Source organism: Chiloscyllium punctatum, chromosome 8, assembly GCF_047496795.1.
Source record: "Chiloscyllium punctatum isolate Juve2018m chromosome 8, sChiPun1.3, whole genome shotgun sequence".
NCBI classification, from domain to species: Eukaryota; Metazoa; Chordata; class Chondrichthyes; order Orectolobiformes; family Hemiscylliidae; genus Chiloscyllium; species Chiloscyllium punctatum.
This window is the reverse complement of record NC_092746.1, coordinates 131,032,783-131,058,476: the sequence shown is the minus strand read 5'-3', so window position 1 is coordinate 131,058,476 and position 25,694 is coordinate 131,032,783. Positions and strand designations below refer to the sequence as shown.

Below are 25,694 nucleotides of genomic sequence, written 5' to 3'. Positions count from 1 at the left end.
TTGTCCTGAAAGCTGTCACCCCGAGAGTCGGAGGGTGGTAGGCCATCCTGTGAACCTGAAGGTTGGTAGGCTGTCCCGAAAGCCAGAGGGTGGGTAGGCCAGTCGCTCTGAGAGCCAGAAGGTGGGTAGGCTGTTCTTCTCGGGACGACAGTGCTCAGGGGTAATCGGGACGGGCTATCCTGGAGGTGGTCGGAAGATGTCAGAGCAGCCGAGAGCCAGGAAGCACGTAGGGGCAGGCAGATGTGGGATATAGGTAAATAGTGTTACTTCTGCAATTCTATTTTACAAAGTAAAATGAACTCACACCAGTGTGTAACTGTTTTTAGCCAAGAGCTGAGTCTCCTTATAATACCCCAATACTACCAGTGCGGCAATCCGATGGAACTTATCGATTTGGTGCAGGGTTTGAGAACATTAAATCTTATAGTTCAGATCAGGTACCCAGTGGTGCCAAACCCCTATATGTTAAGTAAGATTCCCCCATGACCACACATGGTTTAGTGTGATAGATTTAAAGGATGCCTTTTGCGCTTGTCCCTTGGCAGAGGAAAGATTTCGGACTATCCCCCTATGAAATCTTATTTGGATTACCTTCCTTGGGAACGAATGGAGAATTGCCAATTCCTGAAACTAAAGATTAGTTTTAAAAAGAAGTATATACTGGGCTTCTCCTCTTTGTCAGGGTTTATTGGCACAGACTCCACCCCTCGAATTCACCATTCATCCCATCCGGCCGGGAGATTGGGTCTTAGTAAAATCATGGACAGAGACTAAATTGCAGCTGGGCTGGGAAGGGCCGTACCAGGCTCTTTTGACGACCGAAACGGCGATAAGGACGGTGGAGAAAGGCTGGACTCACTACACTCGGATCAAAGGGCCAGTGGACCCTCCCGTGGAGGAAGAAGTCTGGACAGCCGAATCAACGCAAGATCGGCTGAAACTCAGACGAAAGAGACTTTGAGTAACTGATTATACAGTGGCGACGCGAGCGCGGGAATATTTCTGTAAGATTGTATATTAAGTCTTTTTGTGCTTCAGCATGCTGTTTAGAATACTGGGAATGCTTAGAGTTATGATGCTCGCCCTCTAGTATTGGGATTTTGTCAAATATCATGTTCATATGTATTATTAACAGTTCCTGAGTCTTATAATCCACAAGTAATAGCCGCTGATGTATGCAGCTTAGTAAATTGTGGGGATGTAGATAATCAGAGACAGTACCACAGCTCTGAGATACATCTTAAGTCCTATGGGGGCGGTACTTAGTATAATGGTATTGTGACAGTACACTGGGCCCCCTTCCAACCAGCTCGCGATTGTCCTGATAAAGAGTGTAACCCAATATACCTGACAATAAGGAAAACCACATGGCACAAAGTAATCGGGGGGGGGGCAGGCACCTATGAGATACAATTAAATGAAACATTGGGATAGAAATGAAAGCAAATGGGAAGGATTTCTTGGGCTGTTGTTTTTCAAACTAGTGTAAGAGAGGGAAAATGGGTAGAACTACTGGGTAATATACAACCTTTCACCCCTCCCGGTGATCCTAAAGTAGAAAAATTTAGAGGTAAAGGACTTGAAACAGACCATTGAAATAGAAACTGGGTATGGGGATGTAAATGCCTGGGTTGAATGGGTAAAGTAGACTGTAAAAAGTCTGAACGAAAGCAATTGCTATACACGCGCCTCCGGTCAGTCAGTGGCCCAGGTGGTTCCCTTTCCACTCGGGTGGAAGGGAGACAGGAAGGGCATGAAATGTATGATAGCCCTGTACCAGGATGAGACTGCGTGGAATGATAGGAATTGTACCTCCCTATCTCTGATGTTCCCTCCCTTGGAGAAGAAAGATGAAAAAGTTCCCCGCCCCCCCCACATTTTCCGTCGCAGTTGGAAATCACATGTCGTGTGTGCGTAGACGAGGTACAAGTCGGTCGAGAGATTTGGGGGGAGCTGAAATTAAGAATGTCACCGAAACGGAGAAGGGAGGGAGCTACTCAGCACTAGAGGTTCCCCGAGTGGATCTGTGGTGGGACTGTGGAGGCAAAATACTGAGACCCACGCTACCTCCCAATTGGAGAGGGATGTGTACAATTGGCAATTCCATTTACCCTGGCATTTGAGAAGGAAAAGATAGTAGGGAAAAAGGGAAGGGGTAAGAGATTACTGTTAGACACTACTTTCGATGACAGGATTTATCTCGATTCTGTAGGAGTCCCTAGGGGGGTACCTGATGAGTTCGAGGCTCGTAACCAGATTGCAGCAGGCTTTGAGTCAGCTCTCTTCTGGTGGGTAACAATTAATAAAAATGTAGATTGGATAAATTACATTTTCTATAATCAACAGCGATTTATAAATTATACAAGAGATGTGGTTAAAGGAATATCAGACCAGCTTGATGCGACAAGTCGGATGGCGTGGGAAAACAGAATGGCCCTTGAGATGATTTTAGCGGAAAAAGGGTGATGTTAGGAGGAAGCTGTTGTACCTTTATTCCTAATAACACTGCACCTGATGGTTCAATTACTCGGGCCTTAAGGGGATTGACTACCTTAGCAGAGGAACTGGCTGAGAATCCAGGAGTAGACACATCTCTCAGGATGGCTTGAGTCCTGGTTTGGAAGGTAGAAGGGGGTGGTGGTTTCTATCCTTACTTCCCTGATAGTAGTAGTCGGGGTATTGGTGGCCATTGGCTGTTGTATACAGGGTGTGATACAAGGGCTCACCCAAAGACTGATTGAAACAGCCTTGATGAAACAGGTGCCCCTAAAAGAAAAATGCAGAAGATAACAAATGGTAATTAAAGAAAAGGGGAAACTGTGGGATATAGGTAAATTTAATGTTCCTTCTGCAATTCCATTTTACAAAGTAAAATGAACTCTCACCAGTGTGTAATTGTTTTAGCCAAGAGCTGAGCCAACAAGAATGGAAACGATGTGAAGGAACTATATAATTGTTTTTGTATTAGCTAAAATGGTATGCCAGAATGAAATGTCTATCATTTTTTGCAGTCACATTACGGGCAAGTAGATAAGATGTTGTGAGGGGATGAAGTTAAGCTAGATACGCCTGTACAAACAGTAGGTATAAACATCTGTTTCCCACTTTTACAGAGACAGAGGATCAAACCCCAATTAAAAGGGTCATAGGGATCAGAACAGCCTCGGGAAAGGCACAGATGGAGGGGGTAGATAATGAAGAAGAGAGAATATGCCCAACAATGACCCACAGCAGGATGAGGTCAAACGGCCTTGAGGCCAGAAATAAGCATTTTGTCACAGACAAGGCCGGATAAGGCAAGAGATAAACAGGGGTAATGGGGGCCGGTCTTAGGGAAGTGGAAGATGTAAGCAGGGGAGGAGCAATGTAAAACAAAAGAAATCAAATCATATAAATGTTGTGTATGAATTGAATTTGGGTTGTGTATGTCCTCTGCCTTATAGGCACTGGACATCACACCCACTTGCAAGTGTAAAATAAATGACACTAATGATTCAGATCTTGTCTCGGACTGAAATTATTGAAGTGTGTGAGCTTTATTTCTCACACTGAGATCTGGAAAGCTTGTGGGCTGCCCTGCACGCTGCCTTCCCTGGGGAAGGGGACGGGCTGTGTCAGGGCAGCCCACTGGCCGCTGGGTGAGAGCCCAATGGTATGTAGGAGCAGACCAAGAGACAGAAGGTGGGTAGCTGTCCTCAGTGCTCTCACACTGGGCGGGTACTGGGGTGGGCTGTCCTAGAGGTGGTCAAAAGGTGGGTCAGGGCGGACCGAGAACTGGCAGGGGCATGGGGTGGACAGAGCTGGAAGGTGCGTTGGAGTGGGCTGCCTTCGAGTGGTTGGAAGATAGGAGGGATGGGGGCTTGCTGGGTCTGTATTGTATGCACTTTCTATTCTGTAATTGGATTATCTTTATGTCCAAATCTCATTGTTGCTATCTTGTAATGTTTGAAACTGGGATTTGAGGTTTGTCCTCATTTCCCTGTAAACTGGTTGAACGGTAGGGTTTGGGGCCTGGCTTTGCTGCTCCCTTCCCTTGTAAGATTGCTCTTTGTATACAGCTGTAAATGCTAACTGTTTATTGAAAACTGTTTTGTAATTTTTTAATAAAATAATAAAAAACAGGAGATTCCGAGTCTTCTCAATGTAGGGAACTGACTCTGTGCTGGCTGGGCCACAGTCAGTGTGTTACTGTTGGTTTCTGGGTTTTTTTGGGAGGGAAAACCTGATTCCTGAACTGGCTGAATTATTTAGCCAGTGGTATTCCTTTAGTGAGGACTGATTTTCCAAACTCCTGATGCATACAGTGTATTTCAGGTGTAACTCTGTTCTCATTAGGGGATTGTTGTTTCACTGGCTGGTTCCAGCCTGTTCCTCTTTGTCCTTTTCCCAAAGTAAAAAAGAGAAATGTGGATTTTGTGGCAGGACTTAGCCCTTGGACACTCGGTGTTTTTTTTTTGTATGTGTCTTCACTGTTTTTGGTGTTTGGACTGAGCCCTTGTGAGAAATCACTACCTTCCCGATGAGCTGTTCCTGTGGGGAGGCCGAGCCCTGAGACTGGGCCTCTGAAGGTTGAACACCTGTGTGTGCGCTGGGAGGTGAGCACTTGCTGTATCCTGGAGTTTGGGAGAAGAACTTTGTCAGGAGTGGACCAAACCCCTGAGTTAACAGCACCTTTACAATGTACTGTGTTCCTATCAGTGGGCCAGGTTCTCCAAGTATGGGCCAGGACTCCATGGAGATTGAATATCTGTGTGCTTTGGGGTCTGCATTTGCTGCCCTCGCTTGGGGACTCCACCCTCGCTTGTCCTGAAAGCTGTCACCCTGAGAGCCGGAGGGTGGGTAGGCCACCCCAACGCTGGTTGCCCTGAGAACTAGAAGATGGGTCGGCTGTTCTGAGCGCAGTCATCCCGAGAAGGGGCTAATCGGGACGGGCTGTCCTAGAGGTGGTTGGAAGGTGTCAGAATGGCTGAGAGCCAGAAGGCTTGTCGGCTGCCCTGTGCACTGTCGTCCCAGGGAAAGGGGGTGGGCTGTCTTAGAGGTGGTCAGACGGTGTGCCAGGGCAGTCCACGGGCCTGATGGCACATCGGGGTGGGTGAGAGCCCAATGGTACGTCGGGGCAGAGAGCCCAAAGACGGTTAGGCCGCCCTCAGCACTGTCACCCTGGGCAAGTACTGGGGCAGGTTGTCCTAGAGGTGGTCGGAAGGTGTGCCAAGGTGGACAGAGAACTGGAAGCGGCATGAAGTGGACTGAGAGCTGGAAGGTGCGTAGGGGCAGGCTGCCTTAGAATGGCTGGAAGGTGAGAAGGATCGGGGGGGGGGGGGGGGCTTGCTGGGTTTGAGGGTCTGTACTGTATGCACTGTCTTATATAATTGCACTGTCTTGTATGTACATATGTCATTGTTACTGTTTTGTAATGATTGAAACTGGGATTTGAAGTTCCTCGTTTCCCTGAAAACTGGTCGTATGGTAGGGTTCGGGGCCTGGCTTTGCTGCTGCTCTCCCTTGGAAAATTGCTGTTTCTCTGTATACAGCTGTTACTGTGAACTGTTTTGTAAACTATCAATTGTTTTTAATTAAAATAAAACAGGAGAGTCCGAAGTTCTGTTCACTGGGACCTGGCTCTGAGCAAGCTGGGCAAGACTCTATTGCTGTGTGTGTAAATGAAGGGTGGCTCGGTGATGGGATACCAGCCTCGAGTTATTTCTGTGATGTTAATCTGAAGGAAAATCTTCAGGACAGGTTCAGCATCACACAGTTAGTTATAGAGTCATAGAGATGTACAGCACGGAAACAGACCCTTCGGTCCAACCCATCCATGTCAACCAGATATTCCAACCCAATCTAGTCCCATCTGCCAGCGCCCAGCCCATATCCCTCCAAACCCTTCCTATTCATATACCCATCCAAATGCCTTTTAAATGTTGCAATTGTACCAGCCTCCACCACATCCTCTGGCAGCTCATTCCATACACGTACCACCCTCTGGGTGGAAAAAGTTGTCCCTTAGATCTCTTTTATATCTTCCCCCTCACCCTAAACCTATGCCCTCTAGTTCTGGACTCCCCGACCCCAGGGTAAAGACTTAGGATAAATAGACAATCTGTACCCCTCATTATTTTGTAAACCTCTATAAGGTCACCCCTCAGCCTCCAATGCTCCAGGGAAAACAGCCCCAGTCTGTTCAGGCTCTCCCTGGAGCACAGATCCTCCAACCCTGACAACATCCTTGTAAATCTTTTCTGAACCCTTTCAAGTTTCACAACATCTTTCCGATAGGAAGGAGACAAGAATTGCACACAATATTCTGACAGTGGCCTAACCATGGTCCTGTACAGCTGCAACATGACCTCCCAACTCCTGTACTCAATACTCTGACCAATAAAGGAAAGCATACCAAATGCTGCCTTCACTATCCTGTCTACCTGCGACTCTACTTTCAAGGAGCTATGAACCTGCACTCCAAGGTCTCTTTGTTCAGCAACACTCCCTAGGACCTTACCATTAAGTGTATAAATCCTGCTAAGATTTGCTTTCCCAAAATGCAGCACCTCGCATTTATCTGAATTAAACTCCATCTGACACTTCTCAGCCCATTGGCCCATCTGGTCCAGATCCTGTTGTAATCTGAGGTAACCCTCTTCACTGTCCACTACACCTTCAATTTTGGGGTCATCTGCAAACTTACGAACTATACCTCTTATGCTCACATCCAAATCATTTACATAAATGACAAAAAGTCGAGGGTCCAGCACCGATCCTTGTGGCACTCCACTGGTCACAGGCCTCCAGTCTGAAAAACAACCCTCCACCACCACCCTCTGTCTTCTACCTTTGAGCCAGATCTGTATCCAAATGGCTAGTTCTCACTATCTTCCATGAGATCGAACCTTGCTCACCAGTCTCCCATGGGGAACCTTGTCAAACACCTTACTGAAGTCCATATAGATCACATCTACTGCTCTGCCCTCATCAATCTTTGTTATTTCTTCAAAAAACCCAATCAAATTTGAGACATGATTTCCCACGCACAAAACCATGCTGACTATCCCAAATCAGTCCTTGCGTTTCCAAATACATGTACATCCTGTCCCTCAGGATTCCCTCCAACAACTTGCCCACCACCGAGGTCAGGCTCACTGGTCTATAGTTCCCTGGCTTGTCTTTACCACCCTTCTTAAACAGTGGCACCACGTTTGCCAACCTCCAGTCTGCCGGCACCTCACCTGTGACTATCGATGATACAAATATCTCAGCAAGAGGCCCAGTAATCACTTCTCTAGCTTCCCACAGAGTTCTCGGGTACACCTGATCAGGTCCTGGGGATTTATCCACCTTTAACTGTTTCAAGACATCCAGCACTTCCTCCTCCGTAATCTGGACATTTTGCAAGATGTCACCATCTATTTCCCTACAGTCTATATCTTCCATATCCTTTTCCACAGTAAATACTGATGCAAAATATTCATTTAATATCTCCCCCCATCTCCTGCGGCTCCACACAAAGGCCGCCTTGCTGATCTTTGAGGGGCCCTATTCTCTCCCTAGTTACACTTTTGTCCTTAATATGTTTGTAAAAACCCTTTGGATTCTCCTTTAATTCTATTTGCCAAAGCTATCTCATGTCCCCATTTTGCCCTCCTGATTTTCCTCAAGTATGCTCCTACTGCCTTTATACTCTAAGGATTCACTTGATCTAACTTTCTATACCTGACATATTTCCTTCTTTTTTCTTAACTAAACCCTCAATTTCTTTAGTCATCCAGCATTCCCTATACCTACCAGCCTTCCCTTTCACCCTGACAGGAATATACTTTCTCTGGATTCTTGTTATCTCATTCCTGAAGGCTTCCCATTTTCCAGCCGTCCCTTGACCTGCGAACATCCGCCTCCAATCAGCTTTTGAAAGTTCTTGCCTCATACCGTCAAAATTGGCCTTTTTCCAATTTAGAACTTCAACTTTTAGATCTGGTCTATCCTTTTACATCACTAATTTAAATCTAATAGAATTATGGTCGCTGGCCCCAAAGTGCTCCCCCACTGACACCTCAGTCACCTGCCCTGCCTTATTTCCCAAGAGTAGGTCAGGTTTTGCACCTTCTCTAGTAGGTACATCCACATACTGAATCAGAAAATTGTCTTGTACACACTTAAATTTCTCTCCATCTAAACCTTTAACACTATAGCAGTCCCAGTCGATGTTTGGAAAGTTAAAATCCCCTACCATAACTGCCCTATTATTTTTACAGATAACTGAGATCTCCTTACAAGTTTGTTTCTCAATTTCCCTCTGACTATTGGGGGGGTCTATAATACAATCCCAATAAGGTGATCATCCCTTTCTTATTTCTCAGTTCCACCCAAATAACTTCCCTGGATGTATTTCCAGGAATATCCTCCCTCAGCACAGCTGTAATGCTGTCCCTTATCAAAAATGCCACTCCCCCTCCTCTCTTGCCTCCCTTGCTATCCTTCCTGTAGCATTTGTATCCTGGAACATTCAGCTGCCAGTCCTGCCCATCCCTGAGCCATGTTTCCGTAATTGCTACGATATCCCAGTCCCATGTTCCTAACCATGCCCTGAGTTCATCTGCCTTCCCTGTTAGGCCTCTTGCATTGAAATAAATGCAGTTTAATTTATTAGTCCTACCTTGTCCCTGCCTGCTCTGACTGTTTGACTCACTTCTGTTCTCAGATTTCCCTGCCAGTATATTAGTCCCCTTCCAATTTAGGTGCAATCTGTCCTCCTTGTACAGGTCACTTCTACCCCAGAAGAGATTCCAATGATCCAAAAATGTGAATCCTTCTCCCATACACCAGCTCCTCAGCCATGTATTAATCTGCACTCTCCTCCTATTCCTGCCCTCACTAGCTCATAGCACTGGGAGTAATCCAGATATTACTACTCTCGAGGTCCTCCTTTTTGAATTTCTGCCCAACTCTCTCTAATCTCCCTTCAGAATCTCAACCTTTTCCCTTCCTATGTTGTCCACATTGGAACCAATGACCTCCTGCTGGTCCCTCTTCCCCCGTGAGAACATTCTGCACCCTCTCTGAGACATCCTTGATCCTGGCACCAGGGAAACAACACACCATTCTGCTTTTTCTCTGCTGGCCACAGAAACATCTGTCTGTACCTCTGACCTCTGAAGATTGATAAGTCCCCAGGGCCTGATGGTCTACATTCCAGGGTACTGAAGGAGGTGGCTCGAGAAATCGTGGATGCGTTGGTGATTATTCTCCAGAGTTCGGTAGATTCGGGATCAGTTCCTGTGGAATGGAGGGTGGCTAATGTTGTACCACTTTTTTAAAAAAGGTGGGAGAGAGAGAAAGCAGGAAATTATTGACCAGTTAGTCTGACCTCAGTGGTGGGAAAGATGCTGGAGTCTATTATAAAGGATGAAATTATGACACATCTGGATAGTAGTAACAGGATAGGTCAGAGTCAGCATGGATTTATGAAGGGGAAATCATACTTGACTAACCTTCTGGAATTTTTTGAGGATGTAACTCTGAAGATGGACGAGGGAGATCCAGTAGATGTAGTGTACCTGGACTTTCAGAAAGCTTTTGATAAAGTCCCACACAAGAGGTTAGTGAGTAAAATTAGGGCGCATGGAATTGGGGGCAAAGTACTAGATTGGATAGAGAATTGGTTGGCTGACAGGAAACAAAGAGTAGTGATAAACGGCTTCCTTTCAGAATGTCAGGCAGTGACCAGTGGGGTACCGCAGGGATCAGTGCTGGGACCGCAGCTTTTTACAATATATATTAATGATATAGAAGATAGTATTAGTAATAACATTAGCAAATTTGCTGATGATACAAAGCTGGGTGGCAGGGTGAAATGTGAGGAGGATGTTAGGAGATTACAGGGTGACCTGGACAGGTTAGGTGAGTGGTCAGATGCATGGCAGATGCAGTTTAATGTGGATAAATGAATGGTTATCCACTTTGGTGGCAAGAACAGGAAGGCAGATTACTACCTAAATGGAATTAAGTTAGGTAAAGGGGCAGTACAGAGAGATCTGGGTGTTCTTGTCCACCAGTCAATGAAGGTAAGCATGCAGGTACAGCAGGTAGTGAAGAAGGCTAATAGCATGCTGGCCTTCATAACAAGAGGAATTGAGTATAGAAGCAAAGAGGTTCTTCTGCAGCTGTACAGGGCCCTGGTGAGACCACACCTGGAGTACTGTGTGCAGTTCTGGTCTCCAAATTTGAGGAAAGACATTCTGGCTATTGAGGGAGTGCAGCGTAGGTTCACGAGGTCAATTCCTGGAATGGCGGGATTACCTTACACTGAAAGACTGGAGCGACTGGGCTTCTAAACCCTTGAGTTTAGAAGACTGAGAGGGGATCTGATTGAGACATATAAGATTATTAAAGGATTGGACACTCTGGAGGCAGGAAACATGTTTCCGCTGATGGGTGAGTCCCAAACCAGAGGACACAGCTTAAAAATACGGGGTAGACCATTTAGGACAGAGATGAGGAGAAACTTCTTCACCCAGAGAGTGGTGGGTGTGTGGAATGCTCTGTCCCAGAGGGCAGTGGAGGCCCAGTCTCTGGATTCATTTAAGAAAGAGTTGGATAGAGCTTTCAAAGATAGTGGAATCAAGGGTTATGGAGATAAGGCAGGAACAGGATACTGATTAAGGATGATCAGCCATGATCATATTGAATGGTGGTGCAGGCTCAAAGGGCTGAATGGCCTACTCCTGCGCCTATTGTCTATTGTACAGAATCCCCTAACACAATTGATCTCTTGGTAGCCGACGTACCCCTCGTTGCATTACAGCCAGTCTCAATGCCAGAAACTTGGCTGTTTGTGCTACGTTCCCCCGAGAATCCATCACCCCCTACATTTTCCAAAACAGCATACCTGTTTGAAATGGGTATATCCACAGAAGGCTCCTGCACTAGCTGCCTACCTCTCTTACCCTTCCTGGAGTTAACCCATCTATGTGACTGTATTTGAGACTTAACTGAGATTAGGATTTATCACTGGAGGTGATAAAAGGAGGAAATAATTAACCTGTAATTATTGAAAAGGGTGAAGGATAGATTAGAGCACAAACTAAGAGCAGTTTGGGGGGAGTGGAAGTTGAGTGAGTAAGGCTCCTGACATTGAGAAGCCCCATATGGAGACTGGTAATTAGCGGTGTTCCCACAAGTCTAGTCTTAGATCCTCCGTTTGTAGTGATATGATCTGGAAGGAAATTTGGGTGGTCTGATTCATCCATTTGCAGATGACATGAAGATTGATTCAATTGCTGACAACTGTGAAACGATACAACGCGATATAGATTCATTGGTGACTTGGGCACAGAAAGGGCAGGTGGAGTTTAACCCAGACAAATGTGAGGTGATGCATTTTAGAGGATCAAATTTAGATGTGAATTATATTGTAAATGGCAGAACTCTTGGAACATTAACTCAAGGAGGGATCTGGGCATGCAGGACCATAGTTTCCTATAAGTGGTAACACAGGTGGCCAAGGTGATGAAGAAGGGCATGCTTGTCTTCATTGACTAGGCATGGAGTACAAGACTTGGCGAACCATGTCATAGCGAGAAAAACCCTTATTGGGCTGCGTTTCGAGTATTGTAAGACCATAACACACAGGAGCAGAAATTAGGCCATTCAGCCCATCGTGTCTGCTTTGCCATTCAATCATGACTGATATGTTTCTCAACCCCATTCTCCTGCTTTCTCCCCTTAAACCTTTAATCACCGTGACAATCAAGAACCTGTTTATCTCCATCTTAAGTACACACAATGATCTGGCCTCCACAGCCTTCTGTAGGAGTGAACTCTATAGGTTCACCACTCTGTGGCTGAAGAAGTTTCTCCTTCTCTCTGTTCTAAAAGGTCTTCCCTTACTCTCGGTGTATGCTCTCTGCTACCAGTGGAAATATCTTCTCAACATCCACTCTGTCCAGGCCATTTGGTGTTCTGTAAGTTTCAATTAGATCCCCCCCCCTTTTCCTGCTAAACTCCATCGAGTATAGGCAGAGTCCTCAAATGTTCCTCATACGTTAAGATTTTCATTCCTGGGACCATTGGAGTGAACCTCCTCTGAACCCGCTCCAGGGCCAATTACATCCTTCCTGAGATACTGGGCTCAAAACTGCACAGAATACTCCAAATGTGGTCTGACCAGAGCCTTATCGAGCCTCAGATATATATATATATATCCCTGCTTTTACATTCAAATCCTTTCAAAATAAAAGCCGTCATAGCATTTGCCTTCCGAACACTGACTCATCCTGCAAGGTTACCTTGTGAAAATCCTGGACTAGAATTCTCAAGTCCCTTTGCATTTCAGATTTCTGAATTTTCTCCCCATTTAGAAAATAGTCCATGCCTCTACTCTTCCTACCAAAGTGCATCACCTCACACTTTCCCACGTTGTATTCCATCTGCCACTTCTTTGCTCACTCTCTTGAACCGTCCAAATCCTTCTGCCGCCTCCTCAATGCTACCTGTCCCTCTATCATTTTATCATTCTGAAGGGAAGAGGGTGACCAGCCCAAAGTCATGGTCCACATAGGTACCAACAACATAAATAGAGAGAGAGATAGGGATGTAAGGCAGGATTTCTCGGAGCTAGGGTGGAAGCTGAGAGTGAGAACAAACAGTTGTTATCTCTGGATTGTTACCCATGCCACATGATACTGAGGCAAAGAACAGGGAGAGATATCAGCTGAACATGTGGCTGCAGGGATGGTGCAGGAGGGAGGGTTTCAGGGTTATAGATAATTGGGGCTCATTCTGGAGATGGTCTTCACTTGAACCAAAGGGATATTAACACCCTGGGTGGGAGGTTTGCTAGTGCTATTCAGTTGGGTTTAAACTAACTCAGCAGGAAGGTAGGAACCTGTGTTGAAGTTCCAGTACTCAGGAGGATGAGAGTCGGGTAGGCACGGACAGGATTTCACGGTCACAGGAGTGTGCTGGTAGACAGCAAGCTGGTTTGAGGTTTGTCTACTTCAATGCCAGAAGTATCCGGAATAAGATAGGTGAGCTTGCAGCATAGATAGGTACCTGGGACTTCGATGTTGTGGACATTTCAGAGACGTGGATAGATCAAGTCAGGAATGGATGTTGCAGGTTCCAGGGTTTGCATCTTAAGATCAGGGAAGGTGTGGCCTTGTTAATCAAGGACGGTTTAATGGTGGCTGAAAGAACTTTTGCTGAGGACTCCTCTACTGAGGTGGTATGGGCTGACCATTGAAACAGGAGAGGTCACACTGCTGAGAGATTTTTTTAAATAGGCCTCTGCAGAGTTCCAGGGAGGAGGAGGAGAGGATTGGCAAAAGGATTCTGGGCAGGAGAGAAAGGAAGAGGGTGGTCATTATGGGGGACTTTAACTTCCTCAACATTGACTGGAAATGCTATAACTCTAATACCTCGGATGGATCAGGTTTTGTTCAATGTGTGTAGGAGGGTTTCCTGACACAGGTATGTCGAAGGGGAAGGGCCGACAAGAGGGGAGGCCACACTGGATCTGGTACTTGGTAATGATAGGCCTGGTATTTGATTTAGTGATAGGTGAGCACTTTGCAGATAGTGACCATAGTTCGTTTACTTTTAGTTTAGCGATGGAAAGGGATAGGTACATACCACAGGGAAAGAGTTATAGATGGGGAAGGACAATTATAATCTGATTAGGCAAGACCTAGGATGCATCGAATGGGGCAGCAAAATGCAGGGGCTGGAAACAATGAAAATATGGTTTAAGGAACAGATATTGCGTATCTTTGGTAGGTATGTCCCTGTCAGGCAGGGTGGAAGTGATTAGGTAAGGGAACTGTGATTTGCTAAAGAAATTGCATCTCTTGTTAAGCGGCAGAGGGAGGCTTATGTGACATTGAGGCATGATGGTTAAGATGAGGTGATGGAGAGTTTCAGATTAGCTAGGAAGGATTTAGAGTTAAGAGCAAAGAGGACTCGAGCAGTCTTTAGCAGGTAAAATAAAGGAGAACTCTCAAGTTTTCTATCAGTATGTGAGGAATAAAAGGATGACTAGGGTAGGAATCAGGCCAGTCAAAGACAGAAGTGGGATGTTGTGTGTGGACCCTGTGGAGATCAGAGAGTTGCTAAATGAATATTTCTCATCCGTTTTCACTCATGAAAAGGAGACTGCAGTAGAGGAGAAGACTGAGATATGGGCTATTAGACTAGAAAGGATTGAAGTTAGCAAGTAGGAGGTGTTATCAGTTCTAGAAGGTGTGAAAATAGATAGGTCCACTGGGTCGGATGAGATTTTTCCAAGAATTCTCTGAGAAGCTAGGGAGGAGATGGTGGAGCCTTTGGCCTTGATCTTTGAGTCGTCATTGTCTACAGGTTTAGCACCACGGACTGGAGGATTGCAACTGTTGTGCCCCTGTTCAAGGAGGGCAGTAGTGGTTAACCAGGTAATTATAGACCAGTATTTCGTCTGTTGGAGGAAGTTTTGGAAAATATTACAAGAGAGGATTTGTAATCATCTAGCAGGCAACAATTTGATTGGAAATAGTCAACGTGGATTCATCAAGGGCAGGTAGTGTCTCTCAAACCTCATTAAGGTTTTTGAGAAGGTGACCAACCATGTGGATGAGGGTAGGGCAGTTGACTTGGTGTACATGGACTTTAGCAAATCCTTAAGGTTCCACATGGAAGGCTACGAGAGAAAGTGTGGAGGCATGGGATTGAGGGTTATTTACTAGTTTGGATTAGAAACTGGCTTTCTGATCATTTTTATAAACTACTTAGATGCAGGCAGAGGTGAATGGGTTAGTAAGTTTGCAGATGACACTAAAGTCAGAGTAGAGGACTGTGTGGAAGAGTGTTATAGATTGCAGGGGGACTTGGATAAACTGCAGAATTGGGCAAAGAGATGGCAAATGGAGTTCAATGCAGATAAATGTGAGGTGATACACTTTGGGAAGAATAACAGGAAGGCAGAGGACTGGGTCAATGAAAAGATTCTTGGTCGTGTGGATGTTAACCAAACCGGCCATTCACATAACTAATAGCTCAGACCGCTGGAAATCCACAGAGTACCAGCTTGACAAATTGACTAGGTGGTTCACCCCAGCCCATAACCTCTCGCATGAACCCCCAGCATTGATCATCACTGATACCACTGGACAGGACCATCCATAGGGAATATCTGCTTGTCAAGAAGCCAGCCATCTGCCCCAGCTAATGCTCCAACCCCCTGCTCCTGACCTCCGCAATGCACCGGCCCATGGCAGAGGGCAGCATTGTGATTTGCACCCCGCGCCTCCCCCCACCCCCAAATGAACAAGTTTGCCCACAATTCCAGTTTCACTACCATCAGGACAGGAGACCAAACCTACCACCTGAAAACATACAGCGGCACTTATTTTGTCTGCAGCCAGAAGGTATACCCCTGGCTGGGCTGCCAATGTTAGGGACTGGGAGCTGTTTCATCGGGTACATGGGACCACTCATTGACCATTCCCAGTCCTCTCCCCTCCAGAAGCTTATTACCTGCAGCAAATACACCCTAACTGGCCCAGACAAGGTTCTCTCCCTATTTGTGCCCACTTACCCAACCCTGCGCCTGGACATAGAGGTACATCAGCTGGCTCCCACACCAGAGAAGATGGTGAATGCCACGGCTGATGTGTTTGCCCAGCTGAATGAAAATCGAATGGCCCTGGACTACTTGCTGGTTGAAAAAGGGGGCACATGCGCCCTCATTGGCGTAGACTGCTGTACCCACATTTCTGAGATCAGTGAAAATATAACTGACCTGGCGCACCACATCTGATAGGCTGCTGCTGTCCTACATGGACAGGAGTCCCATTGGAACTTGTGGAGCAGGGCAACATCCTGGCTTAGCTCACGGGGCACAGCTCTGCTCCACGGTCTGATACCCCTTATTTCTGTTCTTGTGGGTATTGTAGCCCTGGTCAGGACCTTCTGTATGTGCTGCTCCCGGTTGTGTACAGCATCGTTACCCTCCTGCCCCCCCTCACCAAACGTCGATTCTCCTGCTCCTCGGATGCTGCCTGGCCTGCTGTGTTTTTCCAGCACAACATTTTTCAAACACCCCCCCCCACCCCCCCCCACCCCCCCCCACCCCCCCCTCCACCACCCCCCCCCTCCCCCCCCACCACCCCCCCCACCACCCAGCTAGTACAAGTCTGCTGGAGTGACATCTCCACTCTAATACAGCGCCCACTCTGTCAGATTCAGACACCAACGACTACCTCTCCAACACGAGATTAGAGAGGTGGAGAGGTATATGACACAGCATTTTAGGCAGCTTCCAAGGTGCAGGAAAATTGACATTTTGCAAAAGCCCTTCATATACCTGATGAAGGGCTTTTGCCTGAAACGTCAATTTTCCTGCTCCTCAGATGGTGAGGGGCCTCTTGGTTCGAGTTCGGTCAAAAGAATCGACAAATGTGGTCTATTCAAAAAGCAAGGGTCATTAGTTTATTGAATGAAGGAACCTTGATGCAATTCATTCCAGCAACACAGAGATTGAAGCTTCTGTGTTCTGTGGTGAAGTTGCACAATTACATTCGAAAATTACACATTATATGCTTTTTAAGAAATAGTACAGCCTTAATTACAAGAAAGACCAATCACATATAATAAGGTGACATGATTTACAGCAAGTTAATCCAATGATATTTCTTGGGAAAGGGTTCTTCATTCCAAGAAAGGTCCAATCAACCATAATAAGGTGACATGATTGAAGACAGGCTAATCCAATGGGATTCGATGGTAAAAGATATCTTATTTATGTAAATTGTCATGCCATATACTGGTTCAAGGTTAGCTCAAATGATCAATTAATGTGTCAGTATTCAGCTTTTGAAAACTCTATTGTCCTCTTATCTTTGAATTTCAGCTTAGTTCTGTAAATCAGCAGTACAGGTTCACGGGCCATTTTATAGTATTCTTTTAAATCAAGAAACCATTTTGAGTAAATAAAAATCTACATAAATTCAAATTGCCTAAATTCAAATTTTAGATCCTCACTGGCAGGTGGGACTAGATTGGATTGGGATATCTGGTCGGCATGGACGGGTGGGACCGAAGGGTCTGTTTCCATGCTGTACATCTCTATGACTCTATCAAGGATAAACAGTGTATTAGACACAGGACACTGTCCGTCCAATGTACCATACAGTATGGTACCACTGCAATCTAGCAATGTGGAGATTCCCAATGGAGCCTTGTCATTTGGCAGTGATAAGTGAATGGGCTTTCCGAACTCTCTCTACTCTCTCAATACTCTCCACAGCATTAACAACTCCGGTCTGCTTTATGATGAATGGGCCCATTCAGACATAATCCCAAATGGAAAGCAGTAAGTCAGTGTCTGAAAATAACAGCTCAGTCAGGCAGTGAGATTCACTGAGGGGAGGGTGGGGACCCTGTGACAGTGTCACTGAGGGGAGGGGGTGGGGACCCTGTGACAGTGTCACTGAGGGGAGGGGGTGGGGACCCTGTGACGGTGTCACTGAGGGGGTGGGGACCCTGTGACAGTGTCACTGAGGGGGTGGGGACCCTGTGACAGTGTCACTGAGGGGAGGGTGGGGACCCTGTGACAGTGTCACGGAGGGGAGGGTGGGGACCCTGTGACAGTGTCACTGAGGGGAGGGGGTGGGGACCCTGTGACAGTGTCACTGAGGGGAGGGGGTGGGGACCCTGTGACGGTGTCACTGAGGGGGTGGGGACCCTGTGACAGTGTCACTGAGGGGGTGGGGACCCTGTGACAGTGTCACTGAGGGGAGGGTGGGGACCCTGTGACAGTGTCACGGAGGGGAGGGTGGGGACCCTGTGACAGTGTCACTGAGGGGAGAGGGTGGGGACCCTGTGACGGTGTCACTGAGGGGAGGGGGTGGGGACCCTGTAACAGTGTCACTGAGGGGAGGGGGTGGGGACCCTGTGACAGTGTCACTGAGGGGAGGGGGTGGGGACCCTGTGACAGTGTCACTGAGGGGAGGGGGTGGGGACCCTGTGACAGTGTCACTGAGGGGGTGGGGACCCTGTGACAGTGTCACTGAGGGGAGGGGGTGGGGACCCTGTGACAGTGTCACTGAGGGGGTGGGGACCCTGTGACAGTGTCACTGAGGGGAGGGGGTGGGGACCCTGTGACAGTGTCACTGAGGGGAGGGGGTGGGGACCCTGTGACAGTGTCACTGAGGGGGTGGGGACCCTGTGACAGTGTCACTGAGGGGGTGGGGACCCTGTGACAGTGTCACTGAGGGGAGGGTGGGGACCCTGTGACAGTGTCACTGAGGGGAGGGTGGGGACCCTGTGACAGTGTCACTGAGGGGGTGGGGACCCTGTGACAGTGTCACTGAGGGGAGGGGGTGGGGAGCCGAGAGTCTGATCGTGGTCCTGAGTGGGACTGGAGCAGAAACAGGAATAGCATTTGTCTGGTCAATCCTTCAGTAAGTGTAAGTGTAAATTAAAAGGAAGATTTTCTATTCTGTGAAGGTCCGACTGGGGAGTCGAGGTTCATGGTTATCCCATTCCTGAAATCCGAGATGGTTCCTGTACCTTGGGTGAGTATGTCCAGGAAGTGCCTCTGACTGGAGCAGTGTGAGCCTGACCTTTGGATACAGGAGCAGCTGGGTGGAGCATGGGGCATTCACCAGGTGGAAGAATTGTGGGTAATGCATTTCAGGATGTGGTCACCCCTCCTCCTCAACCCTTCCCCCTACACCCCACCCCCCCCTCCACCACCCCCCACCTCCCCCCACCCCCCCCCCAACCTCCCCCCACCCCCCCCCCAACCTCCCCCAGCTTAAGGAAATGTCAGGACAGGGTGAAGGGGTGACCAGACAGAAGAAGGGGACCAGGCAGTTCAAGAGGGAGTTCCCCAAATGTAGGTCAATTGCAAACCAAAATGATGGTTCATTTGTGGAGCCCGGCCAGAGCCAATGCCATGGCATTGTGGGTGTTCCAGATACTCAGGGTGAGGGTGAGGGAGGAAGAAGTGTGGAAGGGCGGTAGTGATCGGGGAGTCACTTGTGAGGGCATTTCAAAGCCGTGATGTATCAATGTGTTGCCTCCTGGGTGTCAGACCCTGATTTGTCATGGAATAACTGAAAGGCACTGAGAGGGGGAACAGTGATCAGCTGGAATTTATGGTCCATATTGGGACCAGTGATCAGAGGGAGAAAGAGAAATGAGGTCCTGCAAGTAGACAGAGGGAGTTAGGTTGGAAATTGAAAGGCAGACCTTTAAAGATAGCAACCTCTGGGTGTTTCTTCGTGTCATGGAGTAGAGAGTATGAGAATGGAAGGGTAGAGTAGATCAATGTGTCACTGGAGAGATGGTGCAGGAAACCAAGCTTTCAATTCTAGAGACGGTGGGCCCTGTCTAAGTTGGATGGGTTCGATCTGAACAGACACAGGAGCATGCTCCTTGTAGGAGTATGATGTCAGAGCTGTAACTGAGACTTGTCTGAAAGATTGCCATGACTAGCAGCATCACATTATTGGGCATTCAGGTGAGATAGAGAGAGGGATGGAAGAGAAAAGAGGTTTCACAATATTGATCAAAGAATCAATTATCACAGTGAGGAGGGAACGCCATCTTGGAGAGATCATCAAATGAATATAGCTTTTTAACAATTACACAAAAGGACAAAAGAGACAAACTTGCTGTTGGGTGTATCATAGTCAGGGAGAGATAAGTGGTCAAATACGTAATCAAACTTCAGAGAATTGATTGAAGATTTCATTACTTTCTTGTGGAATAGATGCTGATCAATGATAGAGTAATGTATCCAAAAATCAAAACCTCATCCCCTGAAGCACAGCAGCATCAACTCAGGGGAGGAGGAACTGGAAAACTCAGGAGGATCTTTATGTGGAATGGACACACAGGGTGACACCTGAGTAATTTTCCCAGAAATGACAACTTGCAGGAAAGTTACTGTGGTACCACAGACCCTTGAGGCGTCTCACTACATGTACAACATGCCCAGAGGGAAGCTTTTTGTCCACATGTTCTGCAACTTTTCTTGCATCAGACCAGCCACCTTTTCCCTTCATTAACTGCTCTATGTAACTTTCATTAATTGGTTTTGGATCAATTGCATAGGAGACAACAGCATTAACCCCATTGCGTCTGAAAAAGTGAAAACAGTTAGAGCCAATGACACAATGATTTTTGAAGCCACTGATAGGGTTATAGACCCGTACAGACCATTTAACCCAGTCATATTTCTTTGATAAACCATTGAGAATGTAACTTACACATTCACAGTTATTTCTTCCACCCTTTTTATTTATCATTTTCTCAACATCTATTTCTGCCTGCTCAGCAAACTCATTGATGCACTTATCTATCATGGATTTCATTTTATTCTCTACTTTGCCCATTTTCTCATTCCACTCTCTCTTTAATGCCTCTACATCGGTCCCAGTGATAGCAGAGTGACCCACCAGGGCAATCAGGCCAATGCAGAAGAGCTCTTTGAGGCGGCAGCAGAGCCCCTCCATCAGACGCCGGTTCCTCTGGTCATATTCCATGGCAGTTTCCAGAATGGGTTTGCCAAAGATGGCAGAATTCCCCATCACTGCATCATAGAGAGTGTGAAGGTTCTGGTCACCTTTAGTCTCATTGAAGTGTGTGAGGAATTCTTCTTTCTCCTTCTCCCGGTATTCCGGTTTTGCGTTCAGGATGTCCATGTACTTCCTGAATTGGTTTCTCAGATTCTCCTCAATGGGGAAGTACTGATTATTAACTGTACTTTGTTCGATAGCCTGAAGCACTTGCTGAATCTGACCTGAAATGACATCCAGCTGGTTCCTGACTATCTGGAACTGCTCCTTCATATATCTCAGCTCCTCACTCTCCACATTACCCATAGCAAGTTTAACAATTGCTCCTGCTACCCCAAAGATGGCTCCTACTGCTCCAGCAGCAGAGGCGAATTTTCCAAAACTCTCAACAACTGACATCGCATTTCTCACTGCAACCACTGCAGTTGCAACCTCAGTGCTGGCTTTTGCCAGTTCCAGGGAATCTACTGCTGTTCCTGCCATACTGATGGGCTGAGCACTGTGTTCGGATGGTCGTTTCCTTCAGTTGTCTCTGAAAAAAAGATAAAAGTTATTTATGACTCCACAATGTATCGGGGAGAGTGAAGACCTTAAGAACTGGGAGCACATGTAGGCCATTCAGCCCCTTGAATCTGCTCCACCTTTGAAATGATCACAGCTGATTTCATTCTCAGCCTCAACTTCACTTCCCTGCCTGCTCTCCATAACCATACAACCCAATAATAAATAAACATTTATCTGTCTCCTCCTTAAATTTACTAATGTCCCAGCATCCACCCTACTCGGTGGGGCGGGGTGGAGCGGGGGGGGTGGGGGTAGGGGGTGGGGGGGAGGGAATTCCACAGAATCATGACCCTTTGAGCAAAGTAATTCCTCCCTACCTCTGTTTAAATCTGCTACCCCTTATCCTAAAGCTATCACCTCACATTCTAGATAGCCATGTGAGGAAATATCCTCTCTGTACCGACTTTGTCAATCCCCTTTAGCAGCTTATAGACCTCAGTGAGATCGCCTCTCATTCTTCTAAACTCCAGAGAGAACGGGCCTAAACTGCTCAATCTCTGCATGTTTGGAAACCCCTGATGTCTGGAATCAATCTAGCGACCCTTCTCTGAACTGCCTCCAATGTTCCTCAAATAAAGGAGGAACTCTCCACAATGGTTCAGGTGCAGTCTCACTAATACCTTGTACAATTGCAGCAACACTCCCCTACTTACACACTCCATCCCTTTAACAATACATGGCAACATTCCATTGGCCTTCCTTATTACCTGCTGAAGCTGAATCCTAGTTTTCTATGATTGATGCAAAAGGACACCCAAATCCCTCTGCACTGAAGCTCTCTTCAGGAATTCCTGAAGAAGGGCTTATGCTCGAAACATCGATTCTCCTGCTCTTTGGATGCTGCGCTTTTCCAGCAACACATTTTTCAGCTCTGAGCTCCAGTATCTGCAGTCCTCACTTTCTCCTAGCTCTCTGAGGAGACCACTCAGCCCCTTGACCCTGCTGTGTCGTTCAATAGGATCATAGCTGATCCAACATTCCTGCACTTTCCCTGTAACCCTTCATTCCCAAAAAAAAATCTATCTACCTCAGTCTTAAATAGACACTGCTGCTGCAGCTTTCTGTGGCAAGGAGTTCCAAAGACCCAGAACTCTCCGAGAGGAAATTCCTTCTCGTGTCTTAAATTAGTGCCCATTTTTTTCTAAAACAGTGTCCTCTGGTTCTGGACTCTCGCATGAGGGAAACATCCTCTCAGATTTGACAGAGGAAAAAGTGCTGGATGTCTTGAATCGCATAAAGGTGGATAAATCCTCAAGGCCTGATCAGGTGTACGCGAGAACTCTGTGGGAAGCTAGAGAAGTGATTGCTGGGCCTCTTGCTGAGATATTTGTATCATCGATAGTCACAGGTGAGGTGCCAGAAGACTGGAGGTTGGCTAATGTGGTGCCACTGTTTAAGAAGGGTGGTAAGGACAAGCCAGGAACTATAGACCAGTGAGCCTGACCTCGGTGGTGGGCAAGTTGTTGGAGGGAATCCTGAGGGACAGGATGTACATGTATTTGGAAAGGCAAGGACTGATTAGGGATAGTCAACACAGCTTTGTGCATGGGAAATCATGTCTCACAAACTTGATTGAGTTTCTTGAAGAAATAACAAAGAGGATTGATGAGGGCAGAGGGATAGATGTGATCTATATGGACTTCAGTCAGGCATTTGACAAGGTCCCCATGGGTTCGCAAAGTTAGACCTCATGGAATACAGGGAGAACTATCCATTTGGATACAAAATTGGCTCAAAGGTAGATGACAGAAGATTGTGGTGGAGGGTTGTTTTTCAGACTGGAGGCCTGTGACCAGTGGAGTGTCACAAGGATCGGTGCTGGGCCCTCTACTTTTCATCATTTATGTAAATGATTTGGATGCGAGCATAAGAGGTACAGTTAGTAAGTTTACAAATGACACCAAAATTCGAGGTGTAGTGGACAACGAAGAGGGTTACCTCAGATTACAACAGATCTGGACCAGATGGGCCAATGGGCTGAGAAGTGGCAGATGGAGTTTAATTCAGATAAATGTGAGGTGCTGCATTTTGGGAAAGCAAATCTTATCAGGACTTATACACTTAATGGTAAGGTCCTAGGGAGTGTTGCTGAACAAAGAGACCTTGGAGTGTAGGTTCATATCTCCTTGAAAGTGGAGTCGTAGGTAGATAGGATAGTGAAGAAGGCGTTTGGTATGCTTTCCTTTATTGGTCAGAGTATTGAGTACAGGAGTTAGGAGGTCATGTTGCAGCTTTACAGGGCATTGGTTAGGCCACTGTTGGAATATTGCGTGCAATTCTGGTCTCCTTCCTATCGGAAAAATGTTGTGAAACCTGAAAAGGTTCAGAAAAGATTTACACGGATGTTGCCAGGGTTGGAGGATTTGAGCTACAGGGAGAGGCTGAACAGGCTGGGGCTGTTTTCCCTGGAGCGTCGGAGGCTGAGGGGTGAACTTATAGAGGTTTATAAAGTCATGAGGCGCATGGATCGGAAAAATAGACAAAGTCTTTTCCCAGGGCTGGGGAGTCCAAAGCTCGGGGGCAGAGGTTTAGGGTGAGATGGGAAAGATATAAAAGAGACCGAAGGAGTAACTTTTTCACTCCGAGGGGGGTACGTGTATGGAATGAGCTGTCAGAGGATGTGGTGGAGTCTGGTACAATTGCAACGTTTAAAAGGAAACTGGATGGGTATATGAATAGGAAGGGTTTGGAGGGATATGGGCCGGGTGCTGGCAGGTGGGACTAGATTGGGTTGGGATATCTGGTCAGCATGGACGGGTTGGACCAAAAGATGCGTTTCCGTGCTGTACATCTGAGTCTGCTTCCCGTTTTGAATATTGAAGTAACATTAGCCATCTATGTTTTTCTAAATACTCTCTTAGAATAGATTCTAATGTTTTTCCAATAACATATACCAAACCAATTGGCCTCGAGTTAGTTATATTTTGTCTCCTTTCCTTTTGAAGTAAATGTGTTACTGTTGTTTATTTGTCAAAGTAAGGTGGACTGGCAGGAGAAAGTGAGGATTGCAGATGCTGAAGATCAGAGTCGAGAGTGGGATGCTGGAAAAGCACAGCCAGTCAGGCAGCATCCGAGGGGCAAAAGCCCTTCATCAGGAATGAGGCTGGGAGCCTCGGGGCTGGAGGGATAAATGGGAGAAGGGTGGGGCTGGGGAGAAAGTAGCTGAAAGTGCAACAGGTGATGGAGGTGGGGCTAAAGGTGATATGTTGGAGAGGAGGGTGGAGCAGATAGGTGGAAGGAAGACTGACAGGTGGGACAGGTCATGAGGACAGTGCTGAGCTGGAAAGTTGGAACGAGGGTAAGGTGGGGGAAGGGGAAATGAGGAAACTGGTAAAGTCCACAATGATGCACTGGGATTGAAAGGTTCAGAGACAAAAGATGAGGCGTTCTTCCTCCAGGCATCGGTTGATGAGGCAGTGGCGATGGAGGAGGCCCAGGACCTGTATATCCTTGGCAGAGTGGGAGGGGGAGCTGAAGTGTTCGGCCTCTGGGCAGTGGTGTTGATTGGTGTGGGTGTCCCGGAGATGTTCTCTGAAGCGCTCTGCAAGAAGACGCTCAGTCTCCCCGATGTAGAGGAGACCGCATTGGGAGCAACGGATACAATAAATGATATTGGTGGGTGCACAGGCGAAACTTTGATGGATGTGGAAGACTTCTTTGGGGCCTTGGATGGGGGTGAGGGTTGAGGTGTGGGTACAAATTTTGCAATTCCTGAGGTGACGGGGAAAGTGCCAGGATGGGAGGGTGGGTTTTTAGGGGGCATGGACCTGACCAGGTAGTCACAGAGGGAACTGTCTTTGCGGAAAGTGGTTAGGGGTGGGGAGGGAAATATATTCCAGCTGGTGGGGTCCGCTTGTAGGTGGCGGAAATGTTGGCGGATGATGTGGTTTATGCAGAGGTTGGTGGGGTGGAAGGTGAGGACCAAGGGTTCTGTACTTGTTGTAGTTGGAGGGGTGGGGTTCAAGAGCAGAGGTGTGGGAATGGATGAGATCCGTTGGAGGGCATCTTCAACTACGTGGGAAGAGAAATTGTGGTCTTTAAAGATGGAGGCCATCTGGTGTGTTCTGTGGTGGAACTTGTCCTCCTGGGAGCAGATGTGGCAGAGTCAGAGGAATTGGGAATACAGGATAGCATTTTTGTACGAGGAAGGGTGTGGGGAGGTGTAATCCAGGTTGCTATGGGTGTCAGTGGATTTGTAAAAAAAATGTCGGTGTTGAGTTGGTCATCGTTGATGGAGATGCAGAGGTCCGGGAAGGGGAGGGAGGTGTCAGAGATAGTCCAGGTGAATTTAAGGTCAGGGTGGAATGTATTGGTGAAGTTGATGAACTGTTCAACCTCTTCATGGGAGCACGAGATGGCGCCAATGCAGCCATCAATGTAGCGGAGGATGAGGTGGGGAGTGGTGCTGGTGTAACGACAGAAGATGGACTGTTTGACATAACCAACAAAGAGGCAGGCATAGCTGGGGCCCATCTGGGTTCCCATGGCCACCCCCTGGATTTGGAGGAAATGGAAGGAGTTAAAGAAAAAGTTATTAAAGGTTTGGAGAAATGGAGGAGAGTATTGGTGGAGGGGGACTGG

General features: G+C 47.1%; 2 protein-coding genes across 4 annotated transcripts in view; both read right to left on the bottom strand.

The window, feature by feature from the left end:
* Window positions 1-25,694, bottom strand: part of LOC140480928 (uncharacterized) — a 276,989-nt gene that overhangs the window by 174,361 nt on the left and 76,934 nt on the right. The gene's annotated exons all lie outside the window — the stretch shown is intronic.
* On the bottom strand, window positions 18,782-21,104 carry LOC140480931 (uncharacterized). Its single transcript, XM_072576529.1, has one exon. The coding sequence runs from the start codon at window positions 21,030-21,032 to the stop codon at window positions 19,848-19,850; it is 1,185 nt and encodes a 394-aa protein (XP_072432630.1). The 5' UTR covers window positions 21,033-21,104; the 3' UTR covers window positions 18,782-19,847.